Source organism: Sminthopsis crassicaudata, chromosome 2 (assembly GCF_048593235.1).
Source record: "Sminthopsis crassicaudata isolate SCR6 chromosome 2, ASM4859323v1, whole genome shotgun sequence".
Lineage (NCBI taxonomy): Eukaryota > Metazoa > Chordata > Mammalia > Dasyuromorphia > Dasyuridae > Sminthopsis > Sminthopsis crassicaudata.
In genome coordinates this window covers 591678949-591706535 of record NC_133618.1, presented here as the reverse complement: position 1 = coordinate 591706535, position 27587 = coordinate 591678949, and the positions used below count along the sequence as shown (strand labels likewise).

Sequence of the window (27587 nt, the reverse complement as noted above, 5' to 3'; positions counted from 1 at the left end):
CAATTTTTAAAGCCACTTGGATTAAATTGTAGGTATGAAGTGTATCTTTGGAAATTAAGTTTGGTTTGTAATTGTAGTGTTCTCCTAGTAGCTCTCCTACTAATTCCCATTCATCTAGATCCAATTCTTTTTCCAGAGAAAAACAAGGACATATGACCTATACAGTTTTTAAAAGTTCAGTAATCACTTCCAAAATTATAATCAATCCTTGGCTTTTCATAACCTTGATAATGCTCTCTAAACATTTTCCTTGAACAGAAGGCGTTTGCCCCATTTCACTGAAATTCTACTTTAGCTCTTTTAACAAAGTTTCCTTGTTATTCACGCTTCTGGGTCAAAGAGACTTTTCCACTGAGATCTGGATCAGAGGCTTTTCCACTGGAATCAGGATCTTGTCTGTTCCTGTTCGGGCGCCAAAATGTGAAGGTCCAGGCTAGCTCCTCTGAAGAGCTCAGAATCAGTCCTGGCCCCATGTTGGGCGCCAAAATGTAATGGTCCTGTTGTCTCTCAATTGGAATCCTTCTCTGGGAGGAGATCTCTTTTCTGTATAACCTTTTCTTCTGTGAGCAGGTTTCTTGGGAGGTTTCTGGAGCCTCCAGCCAGAGTGAAGGTAGAATCTTGAATCCTCTTCTTCCTGAATCCTGGCTCTGAATCTCCTCCAGCTCTTGTCCTTCCCCAATTCAGACTGCTTGTCCAGGCCCAATGTTGTCTTCTTTTATCCTCCCAGAGAATGAGCATGTGAGAACTCAGGGGCTTGTGGGAAAATACTTCAACCAATGAACTTACTCCTCTTAAAGGTGCAAATTCCTTTAAACATGTAAACTCCCCCCCCCCCAGAAATCCAAAGGTGCAAACTCCTTTCAAAGGCCTGAACCAAAGGTGTGAATTCTGAGCTAGAGAATTGTTTAGACAACCTGAGTTATCACCTTGTAATCCTAACAGGACAAAGGCAATTTTTTATGTAATTATTGAGGATAATTGCATAACAAAAAAATACATAAATAAAATAAAACTCAGATTGCAAGGAGAGAAGCATGAATTTTCATAAATATATCTAATAAAAATATGGTTTCCAAAGTTACTAACTGATGAAAAAATATTTTAAATAACTCATTTCATTTCAGCCAGATGACATAGTATATAGAGCACTGAGCTTGAAAACAAGAAGATCTGAGGTCAAATCTGACATTAAGATTGCAACTTATTGCACAGGGTCATAAAAAAGGGGAATAATAGAAGTACCAACTTTACAGGATTGCAGTAAGGATAAAGCAAGATTTATTTACAAAAATATTTGCAAATAAAAATTTGTAAAGTGGTGTCTGTCTTTTAGTAGATATTATACAAATCCTTGTTTCTTTCCTTTATCCCTTCTCCTCCCTTCATTCCTTCATAGATTAATGGCCAAATGATTTGAAGAAAATTTATGGAAAATGAAACAACAAATTATAAAGAATAATTCAAAAAAAAATTTAACCTTCTAATAATCAAATAAATACAAATTTAAACAAATCTGAGATACCCAAGAAAGACAAATTTAAATAAAACTGATATATTAAGTATGACAAAAGTGGTTAAAAGTGTTCAAATTCAATATTGGCGTGGCTACAAGGAAAATAATCCAAATTATGCTTAGAACTATAACCAGATGGATACAATCTCTTTGGAATAAAATATGGTAATATGCTTTACCATAAAAATTACAAAACTAGACACTCCCTTTGACCCAGTCATAAGGATTGTATTCTGAGAGAACAATTAAAAATGAAAATTATAGTTACCAGTACAAAATTATTTATGGCCCTTCTATGTGCAACATCAAAAAGGTTACAATAATCTTTATGTTCATATGTTCAATGGAATGACTAAACAAATTATGACATAACAATGTAAAAAACTATTATTGCTACATTAAAAATGACAATATGTGGACTATAAAATGGAAAACAAATAATATAAAAGAAAGAGCAACTAGAAAAACACATACATTAACAACTAAATAAGTAAAATATTTTATATTATTATAAATGAAATTGGAAGGGGGCATAATAAAATGTTTCATTAATGTCAGTCAAGAAACATTTAATGAATGCCTACTCTGTTATATAACATACTCTTCTATTTGCAAAAACTTCTGATTATATGGTTCCATAGATTATATCAGATTTTCCCTTTAATTTTTGCTGAGATTGCTATGAGGTTTCTAACATTTAAAAAAATATTAGAAATAAAATTATCAAAATGAACTTCTATTATTAACATTTTATATTACATAATTGATCTGTTCCTACCCAGATGATAAAATTTGTTAAGCAAAAGGGCAGGATGAGGTCTATTAATACAATCAGACCATCAGGGTATAATAATGCTTCCCATTTCTGTACTAAATCATGATTAGAAACAATAGCTGACCTGATGAAGTTTATTATTATTCCTGGTTTAGTGGTACTTTAATTATGTATTCCTGGCCCCCAGGGATGGGGCCTAAAGCAAATGAGGAGGTTCCTTTCTAATCATCCCTGTAATGCTTGATGACATTTTCCTGCTACAACTTGAGTTGTACAAGGCAGGCACAGAAGTAGCAGTCCTTTTCCACAGCGAGTTTTTGGCACTCACAAAAGTATTGGTATTCTCTGTATAGCCATATCCAGGAACCTGACTCTTTCTTTCCCCTTTCTTCTATACCTCTAGAAGCTTGTTTTTGTCGGTGGGAACACCAGATAGGCAAACCCACTCTAAAAGGCAGAAGACATTCTTCTAGAGATATTGAAGCTGGAAAAATTCATCAAATTTCAGGCAACCTCATGATGAGTCTCTCAAATCTTGAGTACTTGCCATTTGACAAGCTACATAAAGACCATTATTCCAAACCTTTCTGGCTTACTAGAATTCTACAAAACTATCTGTTGCCTTAGCTTAAAAAAATCCACATTCATCCCTCTTTTATAATGAGGCATCAAAAGAATTTTTGAATAAGAATTCTTCTTCAAAGTTTGAAAATATTTATGTACTTTCAACAACAACAAATAATAGATTCAAAGATCTGGAACAACATGGTCTTAGTCCTCTGTTGTAAATTGTTTTAATTTTATAACATTAAACTAGGACATTGACATGTTACTGGTGCAATAATCCCCCCAAAATCAGGGTTCCCAAATGACAAGAATAAATTCTGAATTTAAATAAAAATACTTACGAATAAAAAATGTTGAAACCAGTTAGGTTATATGCAGCATCACTAAAAAAGTGAAGCAGTGCATAGCCAGATGTAGTAACAACTTCAGGTACTGTTTCATTCCCCCGCACTTCAGGGACTATCAGGCCACTAAAAATAAACAAACAAATAGAATAAATATATAAATTATATGTGTCATTTTTAATAATCCCTGAAAAATTTTACAAACTAATTTAAAGTTACCAGTAAAAAGGAAGATCAATTCAACAGTGTTATATGGAACACTTATTGGACTAGTAACTACAATATTATCTTAATTCTGATGCCTTATCCTTTCTTGAATCATTGCCACTTGATATTTGGGGGGTCTTAATTCCTTCTTCCATGCCACTACTATCTATCCATGAAAATGCAGATTTCCACAGCTAACTTTCCCTCCATCCCAAGTAAAATTCACTAACAGTCATATTGCTGATACTATAAGTCCTTACAGTTTTACTCCTCCTGTTCCCAACTTCTAGTAAGGATGAGATTTGCAGTAAGATACTGATTACCATATGAGGAAGCATTTTAAACTTTTGAAAAAAGCACTAACAATTATATATTTGTTTAAGTTCAGCCTAAATCTTTACATTTATCCTATTTCTACCCTCAAAGTGAAGAAAAAAAGAATAAATCTAATATATATTCCATAGGATAGACTTTCAAATATTTGAAGTAGATATGATATCCCTCCTTAAATCTTTTCTCTTCCAGGATATGCTTCTGATTTCCATGCCTCCAGCAAGTACATCACCTCCATATACAATTCTAATTGGAATGTAAGCGTCAAGAAAAGGCAGAAACATTTTGTTTTTACATTTTGCTTGTATCTCCAGCATTTATCATAGGACCACGCACATAATTTTTAAAAAGTGATTCTTCACGCCTTGGTATTAGAAGAAGGCAAGTTCCTCTACCAAAAAGGACTAGGCAAGAAATGCAACAGTAGAAACCTTGAGTAGAAAAAGGATAGATGAAATAGTTCTTTTGTAAAGATTACCAGAAACTCAATCAGGGAAGAATAAAAGGATAGCTCTGAACCACTGAAGGCCAAGTTGAGATTTTATTGGTCTGATCAAGAGTTATGACTTTTTTTTACTTTTTAACATTTACTTTTATAATTTTTCTCCCTTCTTTTTCCTCTTCCATCCCTAAGATAGCAAACAATTTGATATGTTATATTTGTATAGTCATATTAATCATATTTCCATATTAGTCATGTTGTGAAAGAAGAATCAGCATAAAAGGGGAAAACCATGAGAAAGAAAAAACAAAAAGTGAAAATAGTATGCTTTTACTTACATTCAATTTCCATTCCTTCTCTGAATGTAGAAAGAATTTTCTGTTATAGTCTTAGAATTTAGACTTAAAATTTCACTAATGTAGAAACTCTCTCTAGTAAGTCATTTTCACCTGCTATATTAACATATAGTTTAAAGAGAATGTTTTATATGGGGAAAGGGTAAAAGTGATTTTCCTTCTCAGTAGTAGCTATAGAAATTATCACAGTGAAAGCTGAACTTCATCTCCAATTTTGTGTTTCTTTTCCTGATCACATGTTCCAGAAGAACAATCTTCAGCTGGTTGTTTCTAGTCTTAGAGAACTGCTTAGACTTGGTGACTTATGACTATTTAAAGTTCCAGGTAGCTGTTTGCTCAGTAGGAGACACTTCCCAAAGCTATGCCTTTCTAGAAGGAAATAACTTTCAACAGGAGGATGAGCTTCTCAAGTTTTGCTGGCCAATACACTTGGACCTTGAATGAGATATTTTGGGACATTTTAGACTGGTGTGAAAATGAAACCTGTTCAGTAATCCCTCAGGTCTCCCAGGTCTGTTAAATACCTCATCTTAAAAAAAAGGTCAGTCTTTCACTGCATCTAGGGCCATCTCCACTCATCCTGATCTATATCTTGCCACTGGACCCAAATGGCTCTACAACAGAAAATGAGGCTGGTAACTGAACAGCCCTCCTTCACTCAAACCAATTCACTTGCATGTCATGGCATTGCCTCCCTGATGTCATGATCCTCTTTGAAAACAAAGGACAAACAACTACCTCTCTGAGTATAAACCGAAGCTTCTCTCACTGGGGACCTAACTGGAGCTAGTCTGTCTGGCAACAGAGCACTTTTCTTTTTTCTTTCCCTTCCCCTGATTCACATAAAGTATCACACTCTTACCTGTGGGTTCTCTGCCAAAAAGGAATGTAAATTTTGATCACTAAAACCTTAAGATATCTTGGGATTTACAAGCAAGGTCGTGGCTTAAACTCAAATCATTCTGGTTTTCATCTAAGAATAGGTCCTGGGCCAAGCCTCATTTGGTCATTGTTTGGGCCATGATTGGCTCAGAGTGAATGTAAACAGCAATTGTGTCAGTTTGGGCAGAAACCCTGATGATCTTCCCCTCCCAGATGATTTTTTTTTGACGAGGTAAAAGAAGCAATTCTCTGCCTCATTTCTTATCTACCCTTAATCTACCTACTAAGATTTAATAGATTTTTCCCTGAGAATACAAGATGATAATGAGTCTGCAAGTTGAAGGGGAAAAGTTTGATCCTCTCTCTCTGGTGTCAGGTTATCTCATAACTGGAAAATTGCTCTTATAACTCCATTCACATGTTCTCATTCATGCTGCCAGATTCAGGCTCATGTGTATATCTTCTTGATATAGAGTGCTACTTTCCCCATGCCAGCTACTACATCTCTTTCATCTTTTAATAGCATCTTTTAAATCTATTCTTTTTTTCTCCACTCACACAGACATCAGTTCCTCATCACCTCTTGTCTAAATAATAGCCTCCCAATTAGTCTTACTGCCTTCAATCTCTCTGGCTCTATAATCTATGCTCCATAAAGCTGCCAAATTAATAGTCCTCAAACACAAGTGTGATAATGTCACAAACCCTTGCTCAAGAATCTGCTTTATATACCCTAGAAGATAAAATTAAGACTCTTTTACATCTAAAACATTTATAATACAATTCCACCCTTTCTTTCCAGCTTTTCACTTTGCTCATCCTTATATACTCAAAGTTTCAATGAAACTGGCCTATTTCATTTGTTTTCTTTCTTACCTACACAATTATTAACAGACTGTTGATCTATCCCCTTTGCCTCTTCCCTTCTCACTTCTGCCTCTTGGAATTCTTAGCTCCATTCAAGCATCTCCTACATGAGATGACTACTGCCCTCTCTATCCCATAAGTTATCAGTGTTTTCACCACTCTATACCATTTACCTGCATAATTATTTTGTATTTACTTTGTACATATTTGTACTTGTTTCTGGGTACTTTGGGTTCTCCTAAATGTGCTGACTTCTTCAAAAATTACTTCTCTAAACTGTAATGAAATCATACAGAAATAAGTATGTGCATTTAAAGTCTGGATCTATGATTTCACTTTGATAAGGAACTTAGAGAAAATTCATTCCATCAATATAGTCTGGCAATTGTTAAGTAATTTATAATCTTAGAGAACTGCCTAGAGATTTAAAGGTTAAATGGCTTACCCAAAATCATAAAGTTTTAAAATGTGAGAGAAGAAAAACAAACCTATGTGTTCCTGATACAAAGACCATGTCTAGAGGAAAATTTTTCAGAATTTGGTATTTAAATTATCAATGCAATGCAAAGAATTAAAACATAGTTGTTCCAACATGTTATAAAGTATACCCAAGAATATGATTTTTAAAATTTTTTTCTAAATTTGTGCATCTCATATTTCTTTTGAACTGCTTCAATTCTGCTTTGCTCATGGAACACAGCACCTTATGAGTATGGCATGCAGGGTGGTCCTGTACCAGTGTTTCCCATGTTCAATTCCAAAGTTCTTAAGAAAAATCTTAAAAATATTCTTGTATTGCTTTTTCTGACTACCATATGAGTGCTTGCTTTATGTGAATTCTCCATAAAGTAGTTTGTTGTTTGTTTGTTTTTTTTCCCCCACAAGTGCACATTTGACATTTAAACAATGGCCAGCCCATCAGAGTTGTGGTTTCTGCAGTACAGTTTGAATTCTTGGCAGTATATCTTGAGAAAGGATTTCAGTGTCCGGTATCTTTGTAGATGATCTTTAGTATCTTCCTGATGTTTGAAATGGAAAAGATTCAGTTTCCTGGCATGGCATATTTATATATAATATATTTATATATAATATATTTAATATAATATATAATATATTTATATATAATATATTTATCCAGGTTTCACTGGCATACAGCAGTGAGGTCAGCACAACAACTTTGTAGACTTTCAGTTTGATAATAAGTCTAATATCTCTTCTCTCCCACACTTTCTTTTGGAATCACTAAAACCCTGAGTTAGCACCAGTAGTAAGTGTGCCATCCTCATTATCAATGTGTACATCCTTAGAAAGTATACTTCCAAGATAAGCGAACTTATGCATAGTATTCAAAACTTTTCTATTTACTGTAACTTATGGTTCCAATAACGTATGTGGTGTTAGCTAATGGAATGTGTGTGTTTTCTTGTTAACTATTAGGCCAAAATTAGCATGCACAACAAAGGATCAATCCACACTTTCTTGAATCTTCAGAGGCTGCACTGAGTGTCCAATCATCTACAAATAAAAAATCATGAACCAAGCTGAAAATTTTACTATTAGTGCAAAAGCTGACCTTGATGCTATGTTCTTCCTTACTGAAGGCATTTGACAACATGCCTGAAAATATCATGTTAAAAAGCATGAGAGGATACATATAGTCTTGTTTGAATCTACTGGTGATGGGAAAGCACAAGAGCATTATCCAGTATCCAAAAGCTAGAAAGCATTCCGTTGTGAAATTGATCTACAATTGTGATGAATTTCTCTGGGCAACCAAATTTTAATAGTTTTCCATAAAATCTCATGATTAACAATATCAAAGTCTTTTGTCAGATATGCAAACGTCATATACAGACCTCTGTTCTGCTAGTGGTGTTTCTCTAGGAGTGTCAGGTAGAAAACACCAAGCTAACTTCTCCCTGGTCCTTTCTGAAGCCACACTGGCTCTCAGGTAAGTGAACGTCTTACAAGTGAAAGATCAGCCTATTAAATAATACTCTGACAAATAATACATCTTGCCAGCAATGACTGAGAGAGTAATTTTAACAGGACAATCTCTTCTTTTTTCCTTTTCGAGAAATAGACAACATAAGCATCCTTGAACTCTGGGTGGATAACCTCCTCTTGCCATATAACCTGGAAAATTTCAGCCAGCTTTTGTATGAGCAATGGACCTTCTCCCCCCACACATACATCTTATAAATCTCATTTGGAACACAATCAGCACTAAATGAAAGGAGCCTACTAGGATTCAAAATCTCTTCTTCTGTTGAAATTCCAGCTAGGGAAGGAATGACTTCAACCTGAAGGAAATGGTCACTAGTTTCAGCATTGATTGATGATGACAGTCTAATAAGAACACTATAGAAATGTTCAGCCCATCTCTTTAGGTCATGTCCTTGTCACTAATCAATGTGGCTTCATCAGCACTGAGTTGCACCACAGGTCTTTGACCCGTAAATAGTTTTCAGGGTATCACAAAATCACTTTGGATTGTTACTATCAGCATAAAACTGAATTTCATCTGCTTACTTACTGAGCCAAGAAATCCTGCATTTCATCAAGCTTCACTTGTACTTGCCTTTTGATGGAATTAAATGTTGTCTCAGAGATAGATCAACTATCCTGCTGGTAAACCCTGTGTAGTTCTAATTTTTCATTTAGTAGCTTCTGAATTTCCTCATAATTTTCATCATTTCTTATCTAGATGTATGTCCACTTCTTTCCTGCTCCATTGATGCCAACTGTATGTGGGCTCAACTTTCCCTCCAAGCTAGCAACAAACTGTTCCTGCTCAGAGAAGAGCTCTAATCTGTTGACACTATTTTCTTCTGGAAGTCATTTTGCCTTGGAGCTGTTGCTTTTGTTGAATTCGAATATTTAGCTTGGAAAGTATAAATCTACGATGAGTCTAACACTCAGACCCACATTACCTTTGTCACTCTCCCATCCTGTCTATTTCTTCTCTTTTCAATCACATAGTTATTAAATACCAATGTTTACTGTAAAGGTACATCTATGAAGTTTTATTGCATTTAGGCAAATGAAATACAGTATTGGTGATGGGAAAATCATGAGATAAAAAAGCTTTCAGTAGTAAGTAACCATTGCTCTTGCTGTTTCCAACTTCATTTCTCCCCAGGACTCCCTGACATGTCTAGCAGCTTGAGCCTACTCTAGCATTAAGGTTACTCAGAATTATTAGCTTGTCCTCTTTTGGCACACTGATGATAAGGGTCTCCAGGTCTCCACAAAATTTTTTCATTGACCTTATCAGGATTCAACATGATGGGAGAATTAGCACTGGTGATGGTAGCATGTCTTTTTCCTACCAGTGACAAATGCATTGTCATGAGCCTGTGATTTAGTCTTTTTGGTAAGCACACAAATATTGATACAACTAGTTTTGATTGCAAAACCTACACTGGCTTTACAACATCCCCCTTCACTGCAGCCACACTGCAGGTGTGTCCATCTCCAACTTGAATAAACTGGCCTTCCTTTGCCAGACTTGTTTCCCTTGGGGCTATATTTGTATGCCATATCTGCTTAGTTCTTTTGCAAGAACTGCTTCCCAACTCACCAAAGATTTGAGACACCTTGGTTACTCTCCATCTGGTTTAGTCTATCTGTCCAAATGGCTTACCAGGATACGGATTCTATGCCTGTAAGAGATTCCTGGAGCCACAAGTAAGAGTTAGGTATATCAGATAAACACCAAGGGAGAAAGCAGCCCTGAAAAGGCCACAGCAGCCTTCACACCAGAGGTACTAGTCTTCTATGAACATACCCTTCACCCCAAAAGTGGAAATCAAACTCAACTCAAAGGCAGTTAGATGTGGGTTCAAATCTTGCCTCTAATAGATATGACTCTGGGCAAGTCAGTTAACCTTGTAATACTGGGCCATATGTGACTTACAACATTCCTGAGTGTAGCTTAATCCAGATTACATTTCAATTGGAGGATATTTAAACAAATAAAATACAATAAAATATCACATCTTAAAACTTAGTGAATATGTGGTCCACAGCATTCATTACGTAAGGTTTAGTGACCCCCAGTTTCTATTTGAGTTTGATACCAATGCTCTAGACAACTTTCAAAGACTACAAGTTTTAGAGATGGTGCTAATCTGCCTTAGAATATGGACTTTTCTCCTTTACAATTTCCCTATAACAATTTTGTTCTTCTTTTTGTTGTTTGTCCTTCTTTCGTGGAAAGGACCATGACATCAGGGAGAAAATGACATGACATGTAAGTGAATTGAATTTAACTGAGAGAGGGCTATGCAAAATCACTAGCCTTCCTTTCTCCTCTAGAGTCATCTGGGTTCCAGTGGCAAGAGATATATTAGGATGACTAGAAATACACTGGGTACAGTGGGAGAAACTTGATCTTTTTTTTAGGTAAAGTTTTTAACAGGTCTTAGTTTGAATCAATACCCAATCAGTGATTAAGGCTAGGTAAGAAATGTATCAGAGAATTATCTTTTTTACCTAGTCAAAAAGAAAGAAAAAAGAAAAGAAAAAACCAATCCGGGAGGGGAATCAGGATTTCTGGTCATAACAGAAACAATTGCTATTTACATTTACTCCGAGCCAATCGAGGCCCAAACAATGACCAAGTGAGGCTTGTCCTGGGACCTATTCTTAGTAAATCAATGAGAGTCAGAGTGATCTGAATTTAAGGTATAGTCCTAGCTTGTAAACCCCAAGATATCTTGAGGTTTCAGTGATCAAAATTTGAATTCCTTTGGGCAGAGCACCCACAGGTAAAGGTATGATAGTCTAAGTGGACAGAAAGAAGGGAAGGGAAAAAAGAGAAGGAAAGGAAAAGAGGAAGAGGTAAAAGAGGAAAGAGAAAGAAAAAGGAAAGGAAAGGAAAAAATTGTGACCATTTCCAATTGGGTTCCTAGCAGGGCAGCTCTGATTTCTGCTCATAGAAGTTGTTGTTTGTTCTTTGTTTCTCAAAAAAGGACTGTGACATCAAGAAAGTAATGATATGGCATACAAGTAAATTGAATTTAAGTGAAGGAGGGCTGTTCATTTAACAGCCTTCTTTTCTCCTATGAAGCCATCTAGATCCAGAGGCAAAATATAGATCAGGATGATTGGAAATGGCAGTGGGACACCTGCCTTTTTTCCCCTATAACAATGAAATCACAATTCAATCCCATCCCTATGACCTAGCCTCAGTGCTTAGCACAATGCTTTGCATATAGTAAGTATTTAATAAAAACTTTTTCATTAATCCATCACTAATAATGAAAGAACTAAACTTTTCTCATTTCACTAGGAAATAAAATGAATACAGATATTAACAAAACATTTCTTAACTTGGTTATATCTCCCCTTTTTTCTCAAGAAATTTTTTTCCAAAGAAATAAAAGCACTATCTAATAACTTCTAGATTTTTATAAATCTCTTACCAGTGATATAAACAGTCTGTTTCAACTATTCAGATCACAACCTATTCATCCAAATGTCTTCATTTAGTGATGAAAATTTTGTTCAGAGCAATCCATAAGTAAATTAATTCCACTGCTACACAGAGATTAAAAAACCCTATATATGCCAAAATGTTCATAGTGGCACATTTTTAGTAGCAAAAAAATAAATAAATAAAAAATAAAAATGTCCATCTCACTGTAGCATATGAATGTAGTAGCCTAATGCTAGACTGTAAGAAAAAAATTAATAATAAAAATTCAAAGAAACATAAGAAAACTTGTGGAAACTAAATTAGATCAGAGTAAGCAGAAAAAGAATAAGGAACATAATCATTATGGTAACAGAAATCAGAGCTGTCAAACACACAGCTCATGATCCACCAGTAAATATAGCCTAAACTAGAATAAAATGTAAATGGGAAATATTTAACAAAATAAATGAAAATATAATAGATAATAATATTATGTTAATATAATATGTTCTAACCACAGGGATGTCCAGTTTAGTGGGCTCAATTCTATTTGAATTTGATACCACTGGTATAAACAACAATATATTAGAAAACAATTGAAGTGTTACTTATTTCAGTGTCCAGAGACAAATGATTAAACATATTTCCTTCTCATTGGGGAGGTAAGGAACAACATAATGTTGCATATACTGGCAAGTTCAATCCATATTATATGATTTTGCTTAACTGTTTTTCTTTTTAAGAGAAACATTCAGTAGAGGTAGTTTATTAAAAAATTAGAGCAGAATAAAAAGAAAGATTAACATCAAACTTTTTAAACTTTATAAATCCATTAATAAAAAAAAAAAAAATATATATATATATATATCTCCCAATACTTAAATTCGGTGCCTAACATTTAGTATTAATTTAATTAAATTTTATTTGCCTGAAGATAATATAACACTTCTATTTTCTCCTTCAGTGTTTCACAACTTAAGAATTATTACTTACATGCAATAGTAAAGGAGTAGGAATATAATATATCTATTGTTTAGAATTTGAATGCAGAAATATGTTTAATTATTTGGGGCATATTTTGTACAATTATAACAAGCTGAATTTTTATAGCTAATTGTTCAATTTATAGAAACATAAAAGCATAACATCACTACTCACCTAAGCACAGCTATTAAAGGTGCATATATTGAATCTCCATCATAAACATACATATGGTCCCAACTACATTCTGTAGCAAAATGATTGAATCTTAATCTTAAGACTGCATTTGGACTAGAAAAAAAATTAAATTTGTTCAGGATTAATTGATTCGATAATGAAATACTACAGTTAGCAGAGCTGTAACAATATCAAATCATTTGCCACCAAATGACTAAATTCATATCAAATACTATATTGTAAACAAATTTAAAAATAACTCTTCAAATCACTTAATTCATGTAGAAATAAAAATTTAATGGTTTTTCATTACATAGTTCTTTTCAAAATTACTTTTCAGATTAAAATTGTTTTTTACATTTTGTATAATTATACAATAGTTGTCTTTCTAAGCACTCTTTTCTTAAAATAAGAGAAATATAACAACCATTTTCTTAAAAGTTAAGTAAGAAGTCATGGAAGTTAATAATTTTAACGGTTCACTGGCACAAATTTCAAAAACTAGTGAATGACTCCAAAAACTATCAAATAAATGCAAGAACATAATTAAATATCTCTATTGATTTCTAAAATTATGCAAATAAATGTATTTAAAATTTTATGATGTTATAAATTTCTATGTAACTCTTTTCACTGAAGAAATGTCACAAAAACTTAACAAATTTTAGTTCTAGTAGCCAACCTGTTGTGCCACTTGATAAATCAATGAATTGAGAGACAGAAATACCAAATGTAATTCACAAAAAATTAAGTAGCATCCCTTAAACCTTGAACAACTCCATTAGAACAAATAAAAAGAAAATTATTTCTTCTAATAGTCATTACTCCAAGAAGACAAAGTTCTAAAATATAAACTTCAAGAAAGACTTTTAAAAATTCACAGAAAGGGAAGTTACAAATGCCCCAATTCAGACAATAACACAAAAATAATAAAAACATTCTCTCCTAAAAATCCTCTTGGTTCCACTACACCACTGTCATAGATGGGATGATGAATTTTCTTTTGTGGCAAAGAACTGAAAATTTGACAGGTGCTCATAAATTGGTAAATGGCTATGTGAATCTCATAGAACTTTATTGCAGCATAAGAAATTATTAATATGACAGATTAAGAATTATATGGAAAAACTGATATAAACTAAAAGTAAAGGAACCAAAATTAAGAGAAAATTTTTCAGAACAAAAGAAGGTAAAACAAATCTCAAAGACCTAAAAAAAAAAAAAAAAAAAAAAAAAAAAAAAAGGAGCAACCAATTATGACTTCAAAAGACTAATGGTCAAGGATACTTTCTTTGTACCTCTTGGTAGAGAAATGAAGTATTAGAGGTACATAGCTGATCTTCATTCTAAGGGCTTATATCTTAATTTGTTTTGTGATATTGTACATGTTTGTTATAAGAGAGATCTTTTATTTGGGGAAGGTAAATGGTGAACAATGACACATAAGGAAAAAAGAGAGAGAAAATCAAATAAAATGGTTTTTAATTTTTTTTACCTAGCACTTTTCAAAAATACCTATTTTCCTAAAACATTATTCTGCATCTGTAGACAGATTAAAGAGAACTATATAAATTACTATTTAGTAAGTATACAGAATTAAGTTTTAACAATAACTGATTTTTGCATTGATGTATAGTATTACATATTATATAATAATAAGCATTTTAAGATACAAACAAAATGCTTAATGGCATAGATCAGTGATTTAATCTAACTTTGTACACTTTGTACAATTTAATTTTTTTTAATCCAGAAAGCACCATACTAAGGTCTTTTAAGCAACTCAAGAATTGATCTTCCACCTTTTAACTCTATTACAAGGGAATTTGAAATACAGAAGAACATGTAGGAAAAAAAATTATACTATAACACATGAATTAATTTATATTTTACCATTAAAAACCAGAAAATTAATGACAGCATGATAAATTTAAAAATTGTTTGTAGTTACATTTCTAAACTGTCAGAATTTGAATCAGAATCAGACATTTCATCTGTGTAGTCTTTACACTATGACATTTTAATATTGATCTATTTTACTTGCTTCTCATTTACCATGCAATAATATAGCAAGTCTACAACTCAAAATGTATACTTACTAGCCTTCAATTAGCCATGTACATTTAGTTTTGTATTTATAGTTAATTGGTCCATCTGTTAAATATCCAGAGGGCTCTGTTAACCTAGAAGAGAAAATCAAATTATAAAACTATCAAATAAGTTTAAAGGTGTTTGGAAAAGATACTGTTGAATAATATATTTACTCATCAAGATAAAAAACTATAACAATAATTAAAAATTAAATATCCATCAACAAAATCTGAAAGCAGGGACTGATCTATTTTTGTCTTGTATTCCCATTGCACAGTAACTAGCATACAGTAGATACATAATAAATGTTTGTTGACTGGTTTGATTATTGTTTTCTGGTTTTGTCTGTTTTTTTTAACAGAAAGTGTTGCATGATTAATAAGTACATAAAATTATTAAGCTTTAACAATAACTGATTATTTGCACTGATGTATAGTGCATATGATATACTTAATATGATATATTACATTTATGATAAATATTTTAAAACATTTTAAAATACAAACAAAATGCTTAGTGGAATAGAGCAGTGATTTAATCTAGAAAGACATTTTGTATGATTTAATTTTTTAATCCACAAATCTGATAAACTTGTTTCCAAATCCTACCTCTGACACAGTAACTGGGAGATACTAGACAAGTCACTTAACTTCTTGATGCCCTAGGCAATTATAACTATAAACTTAACTGCATAAAAATGGAAGGATTTACCATACCATGTCCTCACATCAATTAAATAACAGTTTCAGATCAAAAAGACAAAAATTCAGTGTCTATTCTGGATGTATGAATCACTCATCTACTATAACTCTTCTTTCATCACTGTTTCTAATACAAATTTTCACCAATTTCTGATAAAAATGTGATGAATTTGAAGGCAAATCATATCAATATTCTTAGATCTCCCTCTTAAATCTTTTTTCTATGAAGTTTATCATGTTATTTTTTATTCTGTAACTCTTAAAATTTAAGAATAATTTCTTGTTCCATCCTTTAAATAAAATTATTTTAATAAGTGCAGTACTTAGTCTGTGCATCATCTTTCATATCATTAATAAGTAACAGAAGTGAATGTAGTACAAAGAGTACCAAATTTGGAATCAGTCAATAAATATCTATTAAACACTTATTATATTTTAGATACTGGGCTAAAGGCTAGAGATACAAAGAAAAGGTGGTTGTTTTTGTTTTTTGTTTTTTTCACTTTTATTTTAAAAAAAATTTTCTGCCTTCAAAAAGCTCACAGTTTAATGGGAAGATGAATTGCAAACAATTTTACATAAACAAGACAGGAAAAGGAATTATAAAAGATAACCAACAGAGGAAAGGCATTCTAATTAAGCTGGAATAGAATAGGTTTCTTATAGTACGTAAAATATTATATGAGACTTGAAGGGAAGTTGAAAAATAGGAATGAGGAAAGAGAGACATGGAGGACAGCCATAAAAATGTCCAATGAAGAAATGGAGTATCTTGTGCAAGGACATCAAGAAAGTCAGTGCTATTGCATTATAGTATATATGGAGTAAAGTAAGATATAAGAAAACCAGGTAGGCTGAGAAGAGCAGGTTAAGAATGACTTTTAATTCCAAACAGATGATTTTATATTTGATCCTGGAGATGACAAAGAGCCACTGGAGTTTATTGAGTAAGGAAGTACCTTGGTCAGTGCAGTGCTTAGGGAAGATCATTTTGACAGCTAAATAGAGGACTGAAATGGGAAGAGACTTGAAACAAGATCAGCCAGAAGGTTCTTGCAATAGTCCAGGCCTGAGATGTTGAGGGCTTGCACCAATATGGGCATGATAATGTCAGATGAGACCTGAATTAAAATTCCCCATTAGAAACTAGTTATATAACTATAGTCAAGTTTAAACTTCAGCTAGCTGAACCCATTTTCTCAACTGTAAAATGGAAAATAGTCATTGGAAAATAAGGATAATAACTATAGTAAATACAATTCAGAATTATTATGAAGGCCAAATGAATATTTTGAAAAGTTTGAAGTACTACACAAAGTGAGTTATAATGTTATAATCAATAATGATTCAGAACAGATCTTGATTTATTGGATAATTATATCTATCATAAAAGTAACTAAAGATGATTGTTTAATTGTTATACATAGACCAGATGAATCATACTTAGAAAATACAAAATAGATTTCTTGGAAACTGAAAGGAATTTCTCAAGTTCTATTTTCTTCTTATGTTTCTATTGGAACTGTATACCAAAAAAATGTGGATTTTTCTTCTTGTTAATTTTATGCAATAAGGAAATGTGAAGCTGCTCACTTTTTTATTTTCCTAGCAGGGATTCACATTAAAGTAATTGATTTAACTCTCAAAGGGACCTTGAAGGCTATCAAATTCAACTACCTCATTTTAGATATGAGAGAACTGAAACCCTAAAAAGTAAAGTGACCTGCCCAAAGTGACACAGGTAAGCATCAAAACCGGGATTTTGAACAACCACAAAGTGTCATCAGAATGGTCACTTTAACACTATGTTATGTAAATCTGGATATGCTTAATCAGATAAATTTATCTCATTTCTTTTATTATTCCAGGGGGGAAGTTGAGCGAAGATAGCAGAGTAAAGGCAGGAACTTACCCAACCTCTCCCCCATAACACTCCAAATTCCTTTAAATAATGATTTTTAGAGTATCAGAACACTCAAAAAGAGGGAATAGAACATTTTCCAGCCAAAGGCTACTTAGAAGCTCAGCAGAGTGGATAGAGCACCAGCCTTGAATTCAGGAGGACCCGAGTTCAAATCTGGTCTCAAACACTTAACACTTCCTAGCTGTGTGACCCTGGACAAGTCACTTAACCCCAGCCTCAAAAAAAAAAAAAAAAAAAAGTTAGATATGATAGGTAAAAATGGAGACAGAAAGGAATACACTTTCTTTTCAGCAGTTTATGGAACCTATGCAAAAATTGACCATATATTAGGACATAAAAACCTCAAACTCAAATGCAGTAAGGAAGAAATAGTAAATGTATCCTTAAAAAAAAAAAAAAGAAGAAGAAAGAAGAAGAAGAAGAAGAAGAAGAAGAAGAAGAAGAAGAAGAAGAAGAAGAAGAAGAAGAAGAAGAAGAAGAAGAAGAAAGAAGAAGAAGAAGAAGAAGAAGAAGAAGAAGAAGAAGAAGAAGAAGAAGAAGAAGAAGAAGAAGAAAGAAGGAAGAAGGAAGAAGGAAGAAGGAAGAAGGAAGAAGGAAGAAGGAAGAAGGAAGAAGGAAGAAGGAAGAAGAAGAAGAAGAAGAAGAAGAAGAAGAAGAAGAAGAAGAAGAAGAAGAAGAAGAAGCTCAGCAGAAAAGGTCTGAGATACCAGGGTGGGAGTTCATATGCAGTCCTGGTACAGGCCAAGCCAGTGTGGCCCCAATCAGTGAATCACCAGCACCATGTGGCTTCCAGACCTCTCAGCCCAGAGACACCAAGAGGACCTGGAAGGTCAGCAGAAAAAGTCTTTTGAGCCAAGATGGGAGCCCAGGGCTCAACCTCAAAGCAAGCCACAGCAGCACAGCCCCAGCCCCAGCCCTGACAAGGGAGGATCTCTGAATCAACTGAAGTGCTGATGGCTTCAAGGTCAGCAGAGAGGGTCTGTGGCTACAGGGTGGGAGTTGAACATGCAGTCCCTGCATAGGCTACGTCAGCACAGCCTCAGCACAACTTCCACATCAGCAAAGCAGGAGTCTATTGCTTTAGCAGACTAGATCTTACAGCTACAATGGCGAAGGGACACTCCTAACACATGCAGGGCAGAAAAGGGTGCTTATGGTCTGATTCCACTGCATACACCCCCTGAAGCTTGAGATAGTGCATCCTCCATTTGGGAACCAGGGTCCTACTTTAACAAAGAATTAAAAGCCAAGTAATAGTTTAAGAAAATGAGTAGACAACAGAAAAGAGTTCTGACCACTGAAAGTTATTGTGATAAGCATCAAAGCACACACTTAGAAGATGATAACAAAGTCAAAGCTCCTATATCCAAAGCCTCCAGGAAAAATAAGAATTGGGATCAAGCCATGGAAGAGCTCAAAAAAGAATTTTGAAAACCAAGACAGTAAGAGAGATAGAGGAAAATTTTATTTTAAAAAATTTAGAGTAGTGCAAAAGGAAATATAAAAAAGCTAATAGAAGAAGAATGTCTTAAAAAGCAAAATGACCAACTGGGAAAGAAGGTACAAAAAGTCATTGAGGAAAATTTGCTCAGGAAGCTAATGACTAATTGATGAGAAATCAAGATACAATAAAGCAAAACAAAAACATTTAAAAATTAGAAAAAAAATGTGAAAGATTTCATTGGAAAAACAACTGACCTGAAAAATAGATCCAGGAGAGATAATTTTAACATTTTTGATCTACCTGAAAGTCATGTTCAAAAAAAAAAAAAAAAAAAAAAAAAAAAAAAAAAAAAAAAACCTGGACATCATTTTTCAAGAAATTATCAAGGAAAACTGCCTTGATATTCTAGAACTAAAAGGTAAAATAGAAATTGAAAGAATCCACCAATCACCTCCTGAAACAGATGCCAAAATAAAAACTCTCAGGAATATTATAATCAAATTCTGGAACTCCCAGGTCAAGGAGAAAATATTACAAGCATCCAGAAAGAAAGAATTCAAGTATAGTAGAGCCACAGTCAGGATAACACAAGATTCCACATTAAAAGCTTCTATATTAAAAGACCAGAGGGCTTATAATATGATATTCCAGAAAGCAGTGAAGATAGGATTACAACACCTACCCAGAAAAATTGAGTATAATCCTTCAGAGGAAAAGCTAGACATTTATTAAAACAGAGACTTTTTAAAGATTCATGATGAAAAGACCAGAGACAAATAGAAAAAATTTGTTTTTTTTTTAATTTTTTTTTTTTTTTTTTTTTTTTTTTTTTGCTGAGGCAATTGGGATTAAGTGACTTGCCCAGGGTCACACGGCTAGGAAGTGTTAAGTGTCTGAGGTCAGATTTGAACTCAGGTCCTCCTGACTTTAGTGCTGATGCCCTATCCACTGCGCCACCTAGATGATATATTTTTAAAATTATGAAATTAAGGGGGAAGAGAAGAATGCATTGAGATAAACAGAAAGTAAGGAGTGGAATAGTTTTAATTAATTAAAAAAAAGAGGAAAGAAAAAGGTTTTACAGTGGAAAGGAAGAGGGGAAGGAGAGGGAGAATGCATGAACCTTATTCTCATCAGAATTGGTTTAAAAAGGAAATAACATAGACACTCATTATGGGTATAGAAATCCATCTTACCCTGTGGGAAAATCCGGGGAATGGGATACGGGAAGGCAGTGTGTGACAAAAGAGAGGACATACTGTGGAGGCAATGGTCAGGAGCAAAACACTTTTTAAGGATAAGCAGGGTGAAAAGAGAGAGTACAGAATAAATAAAGGGAAATAGTAATAGTAATTTTAAAAAGAATTTTCAGACAAGTTTCTTTGATAAGGCCTTATTTCTCAAATACAGAGAGAACCGAGTCAAATTTATAAAATAATAATAATAATTTTTTTTTTAAAAAAGAGCTATGTCACAATTGATAAATGACTAAAAGATATGATCTTGCCCAAAGGACTATAATTTCATGCATATCTGACCTAACAATGCCACTATTAGGCATGAATATCAAAAGAGATTTTTTAAAAGGGGGAGGGGGAAAGTACCTATATATACAAAAATGTTTGTAGCACCTCTCTTCTCAGGTCAAAGAATTGGAAATTAAAGGGATGCCCATCAATTGGGGAATGGCTAAATAAATTGTGTTATGTGCATATAAAGAAATAATGTCGTTCTATGGGAAGTGATAAACAGAATGCCCTAGGAAAATAATCTGGAAAGTCCTCCATGAATTCAGGGAAAGTGAAATATATTGTATACAAAGTAATACCAATGTTCTAGGGTGACCAGCTGTCAATATAGCAAATATTACAAAATAACAATATAGCAAAATAGCAAGATGACTTTGCTATTCTCAGCAGTACAATGATTCAAAACTACTCTGAAGGACTTATGATGAAAAATCCTATCTAAACCCAGAGAAGGAACTGATTGTGTGTGAAAACAGATTTTAAAAATATTATTTTTAAAAACTTTACAACTCAAATTAAAAATCACATTCTCTATTATGATGCTTTTGTGACAGAACATGGAGAGTACACTCAGGAATCTTTGACCATTAAACTAGAGGACATCTCATGTAATAGGGAAGACTAGCCCCTGGGCCCTGCCTGTCACGTTATATTGAAGACAAATGGCAAATTGTTTTCTATGACATAGTCTGTGATCTACAGGAAAATTGAAGAGAAAGGATCTGCCTCTCCCTTTTGGGCCTTTTTGTCAGTGCATACACTTTCACTCCATTGGACTTCCTATAAGGAGAGTGAATTCCCTCCTTATCTCTCTCTCTCAGTGGCAATGCTGGCTTATAAACACAGCAGCAGGAACACATGCTTGCCTGGTCAATCCTGAAGCCCTGGTCAACTGTTTCTTCTGCTTTGTATCCATTCCTAAACACAGACCAGCGATTAGGTATCCTGAAAAGTTTTCCAGCTTGATGCATAAAACTATTACCAGTTAACCAAAAGGAAAGTGTGGAAGAAGAGATTGCCACAAAGATAATCTTGTAATTAGTCAACTAAAGAAAGACCAAGATATGTTTTCCTTAGGGAAGATAATGAATATAACAGTCTATTTTGTAAGATTTATGTGTTCTATTTTGGTTTATGTGTGCTCTTGAATTCTTTTATATGTCTAACATTTTCTGTAATGAAAGAAGCAAAGTTGTTTATATCTGATATCCACATTATAAATTGGATACTTTTTTTAAAAAAAGAAAAGAACCTATAATCAAAATCTTAAGAAGATCCTAAACATTAGCCATAACTAAGCTTTGCTTTAGAGATTTTCCTGGGATTTTACTCTGGAGTGGAGCAAATGGATTATGTACCTGAGCCCTTCAGGATTAAACCAGCCTCTTAATGGAGAACAAGGGTCTTTGAGAAAGGAAGCTTGCTATACTGAACATGAAACCAAACTGTATCCTCTCCTACATATAAACCTCATGAATCACATGAGTTGAGAGGATGATGATGGGTGATGATGGGTGCTAAGGATAAGAAGATAATATGCCAACAGAATATCATGTTGTATGTCTGGTTTGACTTTATTAAAACAAGTTGCTGGTCATGAGCCTTTTTCTATTGCCTTATTAGTACTAGGGTAGGAGCTGTATTGTTGCCAGATCTCAAACACTCCTATTAAATGCTAAGACTCCTGACTGACTATGCATGATTTAAAGTCCAAAGTTTATCTTTTATTGGTAAAAGAATGTCCTACTTGGACCCTGCCATAAGACTCCTTAAAACTCAAGTTTTGATAGGTCCCTGAATGTCAATCAAACTTAATAGCCTAACCTTGGGTCTCCATTACTTCTAACAAAGGATTCAGTCTCCACAATCTCCTCAAAATTTGAGCTCACAAATATATTATAAATGCAATAAAGAGAAATTAATCTTAGATTTCATTGAACTACTAAATTGAGACATATGAAAGGAATATTAATATTCCACAGAAGTAAAACAACAAAAGCAAGATACCTCCCTTGCAGAGTAAAGGCAAATTGTGCTTGATGATCAGGTTAAATAGATATTGAAAATAAAGAATTAGCCAAGTCAATGAGTTCTTGCCCAATAAATTCTAGCAAAGTAACCAGATAAGAGAGCAATACATTAAAAAGTGAGACTGTCCTATTAAAGATCAGAATTTTAAACTATATGCCATCAGATTCCTAGCCACACTTTAAAGCATCAAAGGGTAATTCAGTAATCTCATTTACTCATGATTCCGATAAGCTTTTGTGGTCTTCAGTTATTTCTGCTAAAGTACCAGTTGGATGGCAATACCTCATATTTATGATCTTAGTTGATAAAGGCTATTCAAAAGCCATTTAGCATGGCCCACAGTAACTACCAGAAATGAAAGTACATGAAACTCAACAAAATCTATTAAATAAAACCCTATCATAAATTCCATAATAAAACAACAGTATATACAAGTTGTGAGAAGGGGACCTATTGCTAATTTCAAGTTGATAAATTTACATTTAATAGTATGACTAATGCCTAAATTTTTCCATAGAGAAGCTACACAAAGTAGCTAAAGTTTCCACCGATAAGAGATTTCCAATTCAGTCCCTAAAAGGGTAGAAAACATGATAAACATTCTCACTGAAGGACATATATTCTAGGTCAGGCAGCAATGGTTAGTTACCCTTCAGTCTCTAGCTTTCTTAATTCCCTCACCAAAGTATCATTTTAATTGTGGAAAGAAAGGAGAGGGGGAGAAGGAAAGAAAGGAAAAAGGAGAAGGAAGAGGGAAAGAGAAGGGGGGAGAAAGAAAGGGAAAGGGATAAAGGGAAGGGAAAGAGATAGAGACAGAGAAAGAAATGGAGAAGTAGTGTTACAATGGTCTAAGGAACAGCAGACTTTTACCCTAGCCTCTTTCTTGTCCTTCCCAGCTTGCTCCAAGAAATTCAAAAAAATCTTTAATTAACTTTAGTCATCAATTTTGGTTTAAGAAATGTTTATGTAGAGAATGGAGAGAAATGATGCAATTCCTTTTTCTTAAACCCAATAGCTTTTAGAAACACATCACTGTGCTCCCCCCCTTTGATAGTTCCTTCCAGAAGCTCCTCAGAGATTGCTATGGTATGTAGGTGAATAAGTGATATGGCCTATATTTAACAGATCCATTCCTACTATATACATAGCAACAATCCATTTTAGTTAGAAGAGACAAAACAAACCATCTTGATACAGTCTGCATGTTTAAAACATACTTTAAATGGATCATCAAGGGTACCCTGTGGGAATAAAAGGAAGGGAAGGAAGAAATATAACAGAAAGAACATAATTGATAAATCTTTTCAACTGCTTGTTTTAGCAATTGCCTCATAAGGAGATTAATTTCCTCAAATTTTTCTTTGCCATACATTATAAATCCCCTGAAAAAACATTTCAACCAAGCCCTTCATTAATGCATTCATAGTGATATCCCCAGTTAGTGGGTCTACAGCAGCAATGCATGAGGGCTAAGAATCATGAATCTTCCAAAATTAGTGATCTACATTACAGACCAAAAGCATATACAAGGTTTCTACTATTTTAAACTTCCATTGATATTGCTAATACACATCTTTCTTTCAAGAGTCCAATGATCTTTTGGAATCTTGCATACCACTTTGGCCTATATTTAAAAGAAAATCTTAAAAGAATGAGATAATATTATCTTTTCAAATATAATTCCTTTGGAGCTCTGCATCCCAATCCACAGTGATTAATGTTTAGCATTAAAACCTTATTTTGGAAACTTATCAAGGTTGTATTCCGACCTTCAGTTCAGGTTTGTAAGCCTTATAGTTCAAATCTGAACTTGAATTTATGGTCTTTTAGTATTTGGTTTTTTTATGGACAAGATGACAGAGTTAAAATCTATTATATAGCTGAACTCTCCCAACATTCCCCTCCAAACAATTTCAAATTATACCTCAAATCAAATTTTGAAGAAGCAGAGCCAACAAAAGGTGGAAAAGAGTCATTTTTCCAGGCCAGGGAACCTGTAGGAAGGATCTGTAACACCAAAGAAGGCAGAGACTCTAAACATGGCAAAAGAAGCAGCAGTGGGCCTCAGAAGCAGTCACAACAATCGCATCAGCCACAGCTTTGGGAACTCCCAACAAACAGATCGTAAGGGGATCAGACAACTGCTCAGAAAGACATTAAAGAGAACTATTTGTAGCTGGGTCTGATTGACAGCTCTATTGCCATCAATAGTTTTGAGTAGCAGTTCTGAAAACAATAGTACAAAAAAGCCTGAAGCTCATAATATTGTCTCCTCACCTCAAGGTGAACAGAGGTCACTTTTAATAAGAAGTGCAAAGTGAAGAAAAAGGCTAGAAAAATGAATAACAAGAACATAACTTGATATTGTGGCAAAAAAGTCTAAGACAGACACAGAAGACGACAAGAATGTGAAAGTCGCTAAAAGCTAAGCTTCAAAGAAAAATGCTAACTGAATCTTAGACAAAAAAGAAATCCTATAAGAATTAAGGAAGGAGATGAGGGGTAGAAAGTCTGTTATCCTTCTAACCATTGCTTCCCTGTATTTCCCTCTTCCTTTTATCATCTCTTCCTCTTCCAAGATATCTTATCCACTTTCCCTCCTATTTTCTTATTGGAAAAGATAGATCCCTGAGTATGTATGTATATTCTTTCTTCTTTGAGTCAATTTTGATGACAGTGAGTGGAGTTCAAGCATTGCCTACCATTGTATCTCCCATTTTCTCTTCCACCATAAAAAATAATCTCCAGGGCCAAACTGATTTACAGATGAATTCTACTAAACATTTAAAGAACAATTAAGTTCACTGTCATATAAACTATTTACAAAAAAACAGGCAAAGGCATTCTATCAAGTTCCTTTTATGACACAAATATTGACATAAAAATCTTAAATAAAATGTTAACAAAAAGATTACAGCAAATCATCACCAAGATAATATACTATGACCTACTGAGATTTATACCAGGAATGCAAGGCTGATTCTTTCTATATCAGGAAAATTAGCAGCATAACTGAACATATCAGTAACAAAACTAACATAAATCATATGATTATTTCAATAGAAGCAAAAAAAAAAAAAAGAATGTGAAAAAACACTATCAATTCCTAGTTTAAAAAAAGAGCTTAGGAATAAATGGAGTTTTTCTTAAAATGATCAGCAGCATCTATCTAAAACCATCAGAAAGCATTATATGTAACAGGGATAAGTTAGAAGCATTCCCAATTAAATCAGGAGTAAAACAAGGATACCCATTAAAACCACTATTATTCAATATATTACTAGAAATGTTAACTTTAGCCATAAGAAAAAAAAAATGGAAGGAATTAGAATAGTCAATAAGGAAACAAAATTACCAATCTCTGTAAATTATATGATGGTATATTTAGAAAATCCTAGAGACTGTACTAAAAATTACTTGAAATAATTAACAACTTTAGCAAAGTTGCAAGATATAAAATAAACCCACATAAATCATTGGCATTTCTATATATTATCAACAAAGACCAGCAGCAAGAGATAGAAAGAGAAATCCCACTTAAAATAACTGTAAATAATATAAAATATTTGGGAATCTACCTGTCAATACAAACCTAGGAACTATATTAACCCAATTATAAAACACCTTTCACACAAATAAAATCAGATCTAAACAATTGGGAACATATCAATTGCTTATGGGTGGACTGATATAATAAAAATGACAATTCTACCTAAATTAATCTACTTATTCAGTGTCATAACAAGCAAACCATCAAAAATTATTTTATAAAATTAGAAAAAATAATAACAAAATTCATTAAGAAGATCAAAAGTTCAAGAACATCAAGGGAATTAATGGAAAAAAAAGAAGGGTGACCTACCTATACCATATCTAAAACTATATTATAAAATGGCAATCATAAAAACTATTTGATACTGGCTAAGAAATAGAATAGTAGATCAGTGGAATAGACTAGGAACTCAAGACACAGTAGTCAATGATTATAGTCATCTCTTGTTTGATAAACCTAAAGACTCCAGCTTCTGAAATAAGAAATTATCATTTGACAAAAAACTGCTAAGAAAACATGGAAAATAGTATAGCAGAAACTAAGCATACACACATATCTTACAGCCCATACAAAGATATGGTTAAAATAGAAAGCATAATTTAGACATAAAGACTGATATTATAAGCAAATTTGGAGAGCAAGGAATAGTTTATCTGTCAGAACTTTAGAGAAGGGAAGCCCTTATGACCAAACATAATTATAAACATTATAAAATACAAACATTATAAAATGCAAAATGGATAATTTTGATTACATTAAATTAAAATGGTTTCATACAAAAAAAAAAAAAAACAATGCAGCCAAGATTAGAAGGAAAGCAGAAAGCTTGGGAAACATTTTTGCAGCATTTCTGATGAAGGTCTCATTTCTAAAATGTAGAGAGAATTGAGTTAAATTTACAAGAATGCAAGCCATTCCCCAATTGATAAATGGTCAAATGATATGAATAGACAATTTTTAGAACATGAAATTAAAGCCATTTATAGTTGCAGGAAAAAATGTTCTAAATCACTATTGACTAGAGAAATGCAAATATAAAAAAACTCTGGAATACCACTTCAGACCTATCAGATTGGCTAACATGACGGAAAAAAGATAATAATATATGTTAAAGAGGAAATGTGGGAAAACTGGGACTCTAATGCACTGTTAGTAGAGATGTAACTAGGCCTAAAGAACTATAAAACTATGCAGAGTCTTTGATCCAACAATATTGCTACTAGATTTATATCCCAAAGATATCATAAAAAAGACAAAAGGACCCACATGTACAAAAATATTTATAGCAGCTCTTTTTGTAATGGCATAGAATTGGATGCTGAATGGATGCCCATCAATTAGGGAATGGCTAAACAAGTTATTGTATATGAATGAAATGGAATACAATTTTTTTCTAAAAGAAATGATGTGCAGGCTGATTTGGGGGGGAAGGGGAAATGGAAAGATCT

The 27587-nt window shown here is 33.4% G+C and overlaps 1 protein-coding gene across 5 annotated transcripts in view; it reads right to left on the bottom strand.

Moving 5' to 3' along the window:
• The window catches only part of ATRNL1 (attractin like 1), a 1155405-nt gene that overhangs the window by 1090519 nt on the left and 37299 nt on the right, over positions 1 to 27587 (bottom strand). For all 5 annotated transcript variants that reach the window (XR_012487055.1, XM_074295693.1, XM_074295689.1 and 2 more), the window contains exons 2-4: positions 14966 to 15049; positions 12867 to 12980; positions 3197 to 3325 (exon numbers count right to left, since the gene is read on the bottom strand). Coding sequence is in view for 4 of the 5 variants with exons in the window: in XM_074295693.1 (XP_074151794.1) it covers positions 3197 to 3325; positions 12867 to 12980; positions 14966 to 15049 (327 nt within the window). In the remaining variant the exon portion in view is untranslated. The remainder of the gene's footprint in view (positions 1 to 3196; positions 3326 to 12866; positions 12981 to 14965; positions 15050 to 27587) is intronic.